Source organism: Lycium barbarum, chromosome 8 (genome assembly GCF_019175385.1).
Source record: "Lycium barbarum isolate Lr01 chromosome 8, ASM1917538v2, whole genome shotgun sequence".
Lineage (NCBI taxonomy): Eukaryota > Viridiplantae > Streptophyta > Magnoliopsida > Solanales > Solanaceae > Lycium > Lycium barbarum.
Window position 1 is genome coordinate 105296633 of NC_083344.1, and position 10957 is coordinate 105307589.

A 10957-nucleotide genomic window follows, 5' to 3' on the forward strand; every position below is an offset into this window, starting at 1 on the left:
CATGATATTAACCCTAGTTCCTAAGTTTACGAAAAAGAAACGTTGCAGAAGGAAAAAAAAAAAAAAAAGGGGACAAGTCCATATGAAAGCCGGCCCGAGAAGGGGCCTCGCTACGTGCAGGTTATTTTCTTGCTGCATTATCGATCCTATGATTCCCTGATATTGTTAATCATGCTCTATATTACTGCTTCTATTATTTTCCATGCCTTACATACTCGGTACACTATTCGTACTGACGTCCCTTCTTGTGGACGCTGCGTTTCATGCCGCGCAGGTCAGCAGGCTGGTGGACGTGATCTATAGGAGCTTATCAGCAGTACTCTACAGTGCTCCAGTTGTTCCGGAGCTTTACTTCAGCGGTACTATTTTGTATATGTATATTCGGGCACGATAGTACTCGGCCCTTTCTATGTGTAATTACACTATGTCTAGAGGCTCGTAGACAGATATGTACAGTTAGGCAGGTTCAGTAGATATACGATGTTTGGGCATTATGATGTTGTTGTATAAAGTATTAACGACGTTTGCAAGTCTATGTTTCAAAAAAAAAATATGGCACTGTTTATACGAGATAGATAAGGGGTGCTCGGTACAAGTATCGGGTACTCGTCACGGCCCCTAGTTGGGTCGTGACAAAATCAAGGTTTTATAATTAACAACTTATTCAAGAAAGAAACCCAAAAACCTCTCTTATTCTCCAAGTTCTATGGAGTTACTAACATGAATTCTTACTTAGGAAAGGTAATAAGGTTGAGATTAGAGAATTTACTCTCAAGGGAAATCTGACCAAACCCTCTTCAAATCGCCTCCAAGATGCTAAGGAAATATAAGAAATGGAAGAGAGTAAGGGTTTCCAAACGCTTTTAAATCAGAAAACTGCCCGTCGGCTGCTTTTGCGGTCGCCCGACCGCTTTTGCAGTCAACCGCTTTTGCGGTCAACATACACTAGAATTTTTCTAGTGTCTTCCAAACTTGGATTCGACACTCGGAACCATCCCGGAACCTCCCTAACACAAACCAAATATGCAGATATACATTAAAATGCGCTACGAACGCACTCCTGGCCTCGAAATTCCCATCGAATGTCTCGTTGACCAAGTCAACTCCCAATACCTCGAAACTAATTTTCCAACCCAAGTACATTGGGAACCGAACCAAATATACGCACAAGTTCTAAATGACTCTCCGGACCTCTCAAAATTGACAGATATGCGAAAAAGGTCTGTTTACCCAAAAGTCAACTATGAGGCAAACGATTTTCACTTAAAAGCCAAATTTTTTGAAAGTCACATAAAACATCACTCCAGTGCCTAAGGAACCATGCCACCTGTCCCCGCGGGTCAAAATGGTACTAATAATGCCCGGGACGGGTTAACGGGGAAAAATGGTCAAAAATGCTATAACGACCGAATGGGTCGTTACATCACAGATTCTTTGTAGGTGTTAACCTTTTAAAAAGCACCTGCTCTGATACCACTTGTTGTAAATAGTGCATCCACCGAAAAGTATATGGAGAGACCTGATTGTCTACCAGTTCTCTCAGACAGTGCAGTAAGTAAATCACATAAGATTTTACCATGGAAAACTCTTTGCTCAAGGGATTAAAAACCACGACCTACCACGTAGGATTTCAACTCCACTATCATCGAGAAACTTCAGATTACAACCTCTTGCAATCTAGGAATCTAACTCACATAAATCCCTCATCCTTACAATACACCTATTCTAAGCTACACCTCTTGACTACCCTTAGCCATGCTCACAACCACATATGAATAACTCTAGCCAAAACAACTAACACACTTGACTAACTTTAGCCAAGGGTACCACTCAATAGATTGGATAGGTAAACTGACTAACAACTATTGAGAATGCAAAGTACCTACAACAGCTTCTTGAAAGAAGAGTAGGTTTACAGTATAAAGAGTATATAAACAAAGACTCACAACAACCTAAAGAAATTAGACATAATCTGGTGTCTGGATCAGGTTCTTCAGCTTGCAAGTGACTTTGTTCTTGAGTGCACTTGAGAACCTGTGGCGGCAAGAATTTGCACAAGATAGTTTAGGTTTTTAAGTGATACCTAATATATTGGAACAAGTTGTATATATATTAGGGAATATGTGGGTGAGATAGAGACCACTCATCCCATGTTTGACTTAAGGCATGGGCCGCAGTACAACTGTACAGTTGTACAGTTGGCAGTGCAGCTTTATAGCTGTTGTTGCTGATTGTATAACATACAGAGAAAGCATATCGCAAACCAGGTCTCTCTTCATTTCTCCAGCAGTTGGACAATCATCAAAACATAGAATGAATGTACTTTGTATTATCAAGAGGTAATCGAGGAGAAACCCTCCACAAAATGTCAATAATAACGAGCAAGGCCAATGAAACTTTGAATCTCGGTGACTGAAGTAGGTCTAATCCAATCACGAATCATTTCAATCTTCTTAGGATCCACCATGATATCATAATTGTACACTACATGTCCCAAAGATGCCACGAGACTAAGCCAGAACTCACATTTCGAAAACTTAGCGTAGAGTTGTTTGTCCTTTAAGATCCCAAGTACAATCCTCAAATTATGCTCATGCTCCTCTTTACCTCGAGAGTAAATCAAAATATCACCAATGAAAATGATTACAAAGGAGTCCAAGTACGATCTGAAAACACTGTTCATCAAGTACATAAAGGCTATTGGGGCATTGGTCAGCCCAAAAGACATAACCAAAAACTCATAATGATAATAACGGGTCTCGAAAGCTGTCTTAAAGATATTCTCCACCCTAATCATCAACTGATGATAACAGGACCTTAAATTAATCTTAGAAAAGGCTGAAGCACCTTGAAGCTAGTCAAATAAATCATCAATATAAGGAATGAAATACTTGTTCTTGATTGTAACCTTGTTCAACTGTCGATAGTCAATACACATACGCATGCTCCCATCCAACTTCTTCATAAATAATGCTGAAGCACCCAAGGTGAAACACTAGGTCTGATGAATCATTTACTTAACATATCTTCCGGGTGTTCCTTCAATTCCTTCAACTTTGCTAGCACCATCCGGTATGGCGGAATAGAAATAGGCTTTTAGCCCGGCTCCAAATCAATGCAAAAATCAATATCCTGATCCAGTAGAACATCTCTGTCGAAAAAACATCAGGAAACTCCCCCACTAATAGTGCTGCCTCAAGTGGTAGAGTGTCTGAACTAGTATCCCGAACATAAGCTAAGTATGTTAAACACCCATTCTCAACCATCTATCGGGCTCTAAGGTAGGATATAACCCTTTTCGATGCATGACTAATAGCTCCCTTCAATTCCAACCTAGAAAATCCTGGCATAGCTAACGTAATGGTCTTGGCATGACAGTCCAAGATAGCGTGATAAGGAGAAACCGATCTATGCCTAAAATAATGTCAAAATCTACCATGTCGTGAATCTTCAAATCACCCCAAGTGCCATATCTCATCAAAGTAACAACGCAATATCGATCAACCACTACAGAATCCCCAACAGGAGTAGAAAAAGTAATAGGAAAACTAAACGACTCACATAATATATCCATACCTGAAGCAAAGTAAGCAGACACATAAGAGTAAGTAGAGCCTGAATCAAATAAGGTCAGAGCTGACCGACAACAGACCGAAATAGTACATGTGATAACCGCATGAGAAGCCTCGGCCTCTATGTAATTACCCGTTTGGTCGTTTAGGCCTTTTAACCCTTTTACCCCTGTTAACCCTTCCCTCTAGCTTCGTTAGAGCATGTTTGACTCATGGAGATGGGTAGCGCGGTACCCTAGGTGATCGAGATTGATTTGAGAAAATTAGAGGCTAAGTTGAAAAATCGTTGACCAATAGTTGACTTTTAGATAAATGAACCTTTTTGGGAATTTCGTTGATTTCATGAGGTTCAGATAGTCTTTTATAACTTTGTGGGATAATTGGTTCGGTTCGTGAGGCACTGGGGAGCATTTTGGTTTCTTGGTCGGAAACTTGCTTTTGGCGGTTGACCAGGTCAAGATGACCTCCGTTAGAAATTTTGAGGGTACGGGTGAGTTCGTAGCACGTTTTTACATTAGGGTGCATATCTATTTTGTATAGGAGGTGTCTTGGATCAGTGTAAAGTTTTGGTTTGGACTTGGTGAAAAACTAGATTTTGCTGGTTCCTGGTGTCCCGCTACGGGTGTGGGTTCGTCTCTGCGGGTGTGCCCATGCAGAACTTGGCCCGCAGATATGAAGAAGTGATATGTCGAGTGGCTCCACTGATGCAACCCAAAGGCTTGTCCGGATCTGCAGACAAGGTGTCCGCGGAGGCAAAAATCGCTGAACAGAACCTTTTAAATTCCCAACTCGAACCATTTCTTATCCATTCACAAAATTGAGACCTAGAGAAAACTTCGGAGTGATTTGTGGAAGCATGTGAGTAACTCTTCTTGGGGTAAGTTCTTCGTACTCTCTTTTACGTTTATTTATCGCTTAAGTTTGGAGTCTATGGTAGTTTTCACGGATTATGAAACTAGACTGCAAGAAAGTACTATACGACTTTAGTAACCTTTTCACACCATATTCCCTATGGGATTCGACCATAACCTAGTTGGGTTGTTATATTTGACACCGTCCGCTTTACGTCATTTAATAGGTGTAATTTGAGCGTATCAAATTTTAGCACCGTTGCCGGGGAATACGGTTTTGAAATTACCAAAGAGTTTGTGCTTTACTTAAAGTATTTTTCTATTGCATCACACCTTATCTGTTGTGTACTATGAACCACGTGAAGAGGAGGACATGGAGTAGGTGGTAATAGGAATGTGCAAGTGCAAGACCAACCAGTGGAAGTCGAGGTTGAGAATGTTTTTGTGGATATGTTAGAAGTGGTGGATTATGCATCTGCTATTGTTCCACCAAGGATGAATGCTGCAAACTGCAAGATTGACTCCACTACCTACCAACTGCTCAAACTTGAGAGATATTTTTATAACTTTACCGATGATGATCCTCACCAACACTTGAAGAATTTCGTGGGTGTGTGTGCCCAACATATGTAGAATGTTGTTCCAGATGATGCTATTCGGATAAGAGTTTTCAAATACTCTTTGGCCGGTGAAGCAATAGTTTTGTTTAAGAAGATGCCCCATAAAACTATTCATACGTGGGGAGAGCTTGTTGCTGTTTTTCTTAAGAAGTGGTTTCCACCAGGCAAGAAAGCTGAAATTCGTGACAAGATATATGATTTCAAATAGCTTATGGGGGAACAACTATTTGAAGCTTGGGATAGATTCAAGGAATATTTGAAGAAGTCTCCGAAATCATGGTTTTCCAGAAAATATATTGATGGAGAAGTTCTATAGAGGGCTAAATCCGTTAACACAAGCAATCGCAAATAATGCAGCTGGTGGGTGTTTTATAGACAAGACATATGCCCGAATCACTCAATTACTTGATAAGCTTACTACTCACAATCAAGCATGGACTTCAGGTGGTACTGACAGTGTAGCCTATGGAGCTCTCATGATCCATAATATTGTGAAGGAGAACCAAGACACTCAGCAGACTCTAGCTCATATAGCAACCAATATTTCCTTGTTGACAAAGAGGCTTGATGAAAAGGAAGCGAAGGAAGTTGATGTTATTGAAGAAGTTCCAGGAATGCCCAAGGGAATGTACCATGTCCAAGAGGGTCCATATCAAGAGGGGCCTCCTATGCAGTTTGAAGATGTCAACTGTGTGAATAATTCTCAAAGGGATTACCAAAAGCAGAACTACCAAGGAGGCTATTAGAATCAGACTAAGAACCAATGGAGACCTCAACAGGGACAAGGTAATTACAATAACAACTGTGGTGGCTCGAACCATGGGAACTACAACAACGACAATAATTTCGGAAACAAGAGCTCCAATCCCTATATTCCACCCAAGCGGCAATCGAATGATGAAGGGAGTTCAAAGTTGGAGGGCATGCTTAAAAGGGTGCTAACCAACCAAGCCAAAGCAGATAAAACTTTGTCTGGGCTGACTGAAATGGTGGGATCTCACACAGCTTCCATTCAGAAGCTCGAGTCGTAGATGAGAGATATTTCCAGAGAGCTACACCCTTCACAGAAGGGAGAATTACCGAGTGATACTATTCCAAATTCAAAGAATGGTGGAGGTGGTGTAGATCATGTATATGCTATCAGTACTTGGAGTGGTAAAATTGTCACGACCCAACCCCGTAGGCCATGACTAGTGCCCGAGCTGGACACTCGTATACACCTGTTAACTATAATCATCTACAGCTAGCATAAAAAGCATTTATATATATGAAGGCAAGGCGTTTCCTTAAAACTGTCACATATATGCATATCGTGGCCACCTGTCTCCTGAGGAGTTACAACTTTCACAACAAATATATATATATATATATGTATCTACGGATGCCGACAAGGCTGCCACTACGCACAACATCCCAAAACATATGTATATACACGCAAGCCGACAAGGCTTCCACTACGAATGGGTACGCCCCAAAAACATAAGTCATGGCTACACAACAAAACAACAACTATATACAGACCCACACATATGTCCACAGACCTCTAAGAGTAACGACAGTATCATATGACGGGACAGGGCCCCGCCGTACCCTGAACAAGCACATATATATATAACGAAAAGGGTCTATACGACAAGCTAGGCTCCGGAACAAAGGAGCACTCCAAAGTAGCTGAATAGATATCCTAGGCTAGCGGATCTCCGAAACGAGCGTCTGTACCTGCGGGCATGAAAAGCAACCCCCCCGAAGAAAGGGGGTCAGTACGGAATATGTACTGAGCATGTAAAGCATGAAATATAGTAAATAGGATCATACTGAGACAAAGAGTGTAGGACCGAGTGCAACAACCAGAAAACCATAAGACTTACCTTTGAACATAATTCATATGTGTCAACATCATACCCATGTCATTATAGAGTTTAGTAGTCATAGCTAAATAATCATTCTGTATATAACATATATAACATGTCCCGGCCCTCTAGTGAGGGGCTCGGTAAATAAAATCATCATATACATGTACATATAACGTGTCCCAGCCCTCTAGTGAGGGACTCTGTGAATAATGATCATATGTCATCTTGGACGCCATCCCCATATCATCATGTCATCATATACATATATATATATATATATATATATATATAACGTGTCCCGGCCCTCTAGTGAGGGACTCAGTGAGTAATGCAGTAAATATACGCACGAAAACATGTCCTGGCCCGGGACTCAGTGAAGGATGTAACGGTAAGCACGAGCAGAGTAATAAGCAACCACATACATACAAATCATCTTTTGAGACTCAATAGATAAGTAAACTAATCAGCTCTCAAGTATCAGGATAATGATCATATTAAGTTCTTTCTAAATGTTATTACAAACTATAACAAGGAACGTTTCAGGATTCATATACATGTATCAATTTAACATGATATAGCGTATGAAAGTCAAGTATACCTCTAATTATGAAATTCTTTAAGAGTAGGAATTTCTATACATCATTTATTAGTTAATCGTATAATAGACTCGAAACAATAACTTGACTATCCTAAAAGTTCTATCATCAAGAACGAATAAGAATCATGAGTCATGCTTGGAATTAGAGAAAATAGAATTTCGCCAAGGCTCATATCGTATCTTACTTACTTCTAGGACATACCAAAAGAAAGAAGGGATAAGCTTTACATACCTTTAGCGTTTAGTCGTAATACAACTCGTACACGCTGCCCAATAGTACCTTATCCTATATTAAGATATCAAGAACTACGATTAGGCTACGAGGGAATTCAATATGTATTCTAACGTTAATAACCCCTTTTTAAACATTTAGACGACGTTTCGTTCGCATTCAAACCAACTACTACCACAAGCTAGTATTGCTAGTCATGCATTAAAGTATCAAGCCGAGACTATTTAACATGACTCGAGGGAATCTCGGACAGCCCGTACAATATTCAAAACAACCCACTCCATATACCAAACAACCCGCAATCTTCACACTTGACAAGAACAACAACACATACTTTCTTTCAATTCACAAATCCTATCAACAATCACATGTTAACAACGTCACTTACACAATTATAAGGAGCTATATTAACGTTCTATTAGTTTATACAACAGCCCGCAATAATCACAATTCCAACTTGAACTATTAAACCTCATCTTTACCATAACGTCCATAACCATAACAACTAAACATCAATTAAATCAATTTACCAAATTTTCTTAAATCAGCCCCTACATGATCTCAACATAATCACACATAATCTTTATGAACTTCATTCGTCCCTATACATTATAATATGTTTAACCATCCTCAATACACGTACAAAAAGATTAAACATTACTTCATATAGGCTTACCACACGGCTCAATATAAACTTCAACTCCAATTCTTTTTAACCATCAATATCCTTATTCTTATTATAGAAAATATGACAATAACAATCAACATTCAAAGTGAAATTAATCCACCATTTTTCCAAAAACAGTCCACGGTCCCAACATCAACATATGAAATTTCTTTACACATTCAAATCTAAAAATAGTTCACGGCTCCAACATTAACATATGAAATTTCTTTACACATTCAAACTTATTCCAAACATAAAGAAAATGATCAATTCTTACCTTGAGTATTTGGCTCCAATTTGTGTCTTAAATTCTTATACTTATTCTTGCTTCTCCACCTCCATCTCCTTGTCTTCTCCTTAGAACTTTTATTAAGTAACAAAATCAGTTTCCTCCTTCAAAAATCAAGCTGGCCGAACAACCATGAATATGTTTTCTTGTTCTTGAAAGTTAATTTACAACAAATGACTTGAAAGATGTCATTTGCACTATGCCCTATTCTATATATATTTTTACCAAGGTTGTTACCCGTACACCCTCCTTGTTGACTCACCATTGCACTTGTTGTGATATTTTTCTGATTTTGATTTTTTTTTATTCAGGTGGGGTCCACACGGCCTCTTAGGTTAAATTAATGAAGTAATTAAATTTTTATCCCACTTAATAATCTAATCATGGTAATTAATCCCTAATCTCCAATAATATTTCCTTACCAATAAAATTTATAGGCAACTTGTGCCTTGAACAAAATCAGGAGTTAAAAGTCTCTACTTCGTATCCCCATAATAGTCTTGTCTTTAACTTGTCGCGTTTAGATTAAAATATCCCAATGTATAAAAATACGGGATATAACAAAAATAATCCAAAGTACTAAAAAGAAGGTGATTGATCTCGAGCCAACTGTTAAAGAGAAAGAGACATAATCTGATGTGCCAACTATTATAGAAGAGGTTCCGACAGAGATACCTATTGTCGAGAAGGTTGCTGATATTCTGAAAAGTTCGAAGAAGACTGAGACCAATGACACTAGCAAACAAACTGTTAAAGGGGCTATTCGCCCTTTGACCCAGATTTTTAAATCTACACCTCCCTTTCCTCAAAGGTTGGTAAAGAAGATGGAAGACGCTAAGTGTCATAGGTTCTATGATCGGCTAAAGCAGTTATCGATGAACATTCCATTTCTGGATGCTGTCAAAGAGATGCCTAGATTTACAAAGCATTTGAAATATTAGTTGACAAAGAAGAGGTCTGTGAAGCATGACAATGTGAGTGTGACTCGCCGTGTTAGTGCAATATTATCTACAACAACGGTTCAGAAGAAGGAAGATCTAGGGGCCTTTACTATTCCATGTTTTGTCGGTCACCATGACTTTGCTCGTGCTCTTTGTGATAATGGGGCTAGCATCAATCTAATTCCTCTTGCTATATACAAGCAACCGGGGTTGGGAAGGCCTAGTCCTACTATCATGCGACTACAAATGGATGATAGATCTATTAAGAGACCGGTTGGATTTGTAGATGATGTACTAGTTTGGGCTAGTGATTTTCTTCTACCAGCTGACTTTGTGATTCTTGATTGTGCTGTTGATCGGGATATTCCTATTATTTTGGGGAGACTGTTCCTTGGACTCTGAAAGGAATGAAATCAAACTTTGAGTCAATGATGAGAAAGTTACTTTCCGGGCTAGTAAGGGGATGAAGTTACCAAGTGGTTACGAAAGCATTTCGGTTATAACTTCTATTGATGTTATTTAATTCAAGACACCCTTCGTTTTAGCCCCATTCCCATGGGTGAATTATTTCTAGGTGTAAAACAACCTAACAAGGGCCTTAGTAACCACTAATCATCAATCTATAGCAATATTTAATCAACACATCAATTACAAGCAGTTTCTATGGTCAAGCTACCATTTTTATGAAACCCTAAGTCTCAATTCACTTAGTTCATGGCTCTAATGGTTAAATTCTTGACTAAAAAAAGTTAACCCATGCCATTAGATGATAAATAAATGATAACCATCACAACTCATCAATTATAGAAGGTCTATTAGGTTCTAGGGTTACTATTACTGTCACAACCCAGCCCCGTGGGCCATGACTAGTGCCCGAGCTGGACACCCATATGTACCTGTTAAACATAGTCGGACTGATACTATAGGTCCTCAATCAATCACAATGAAATAACATACGCAAGCCGACGAGGCTGCCACTATATATATATATCATTATGCTATGCAAGCCGACAAGGCTGCCACTACATATCATTATATTACGCAAGCCGACAAGGCTGCCACTACATATCATTATATTACGCAAGCCGACAAGGCTGCCACTGCGAAATGATAACATATGCAAGCCGGCAAGGCTGCTACAACAACAGAACTTCCACAATAACTATATAGACACAGCTGATCATAATCTGTATACAACCCACACACATGTCTAAAGACCTCTAAGAGTATCAACAGTGAAATATGACGGGACAGGGCCCCGTCGGACCCCTAGACAAACATATATATATATATATATATATATATATATATATATATATATATATATATATATA

At 39.1% G+C, this 10957-nt stretch overlaps 1 protein-coding gene across 1 annotated transcript; it reads left to right on the forward strand.

Annotated features, from left to right (window-relative positions):
- The first annotated feature begins 6074 nt into the window (after positions 1–6074).
- LOC132608077 (uncharacterized) lies at positions 6075–10025 on the forward strand. The gene is made up of 3 exons (XM_060322150.1): positions 6075–6198; positions 9337–9581; positions 9624–10025. Exons 1-3 carry the CDS (start codon positions 6075–6077, stop codon positions 10023–10025), a joined length of 771 nt encoding a protein of 256 aa, XP_060178133.1.
- The last annotated feature ends 932 nt before the right edge of the window (positions 10026–10957 follow it).

What these genes read in the sequence shown, in the direction of transcription:
- LOC132608077 (XM_060322150.1), top strand. Translation starts at nt 6,075, where the DNA reads ATGAGAGATATTTCCAGAGAGCTACACCCTTCACAGAAGGGAGAATTA. An exon ending in TGCTATCAGTACTTGGAGTG is followed by an intron (nt 6,199 to 9,336) that starts GTAAAATTGTCA and finishes CAACTATTATAG; the next exon opens with AAGAGGTTCCGACAGAGATA. An exon ending in ACATTCCATTTCTGGATGCT is followed by an intron (nt 9,582 to 9,623) that starts GTCAAAGAGATG and finishes TTGAAATATTAG; the next exon opens with TTGACAAAGAAGAGGTCTGT.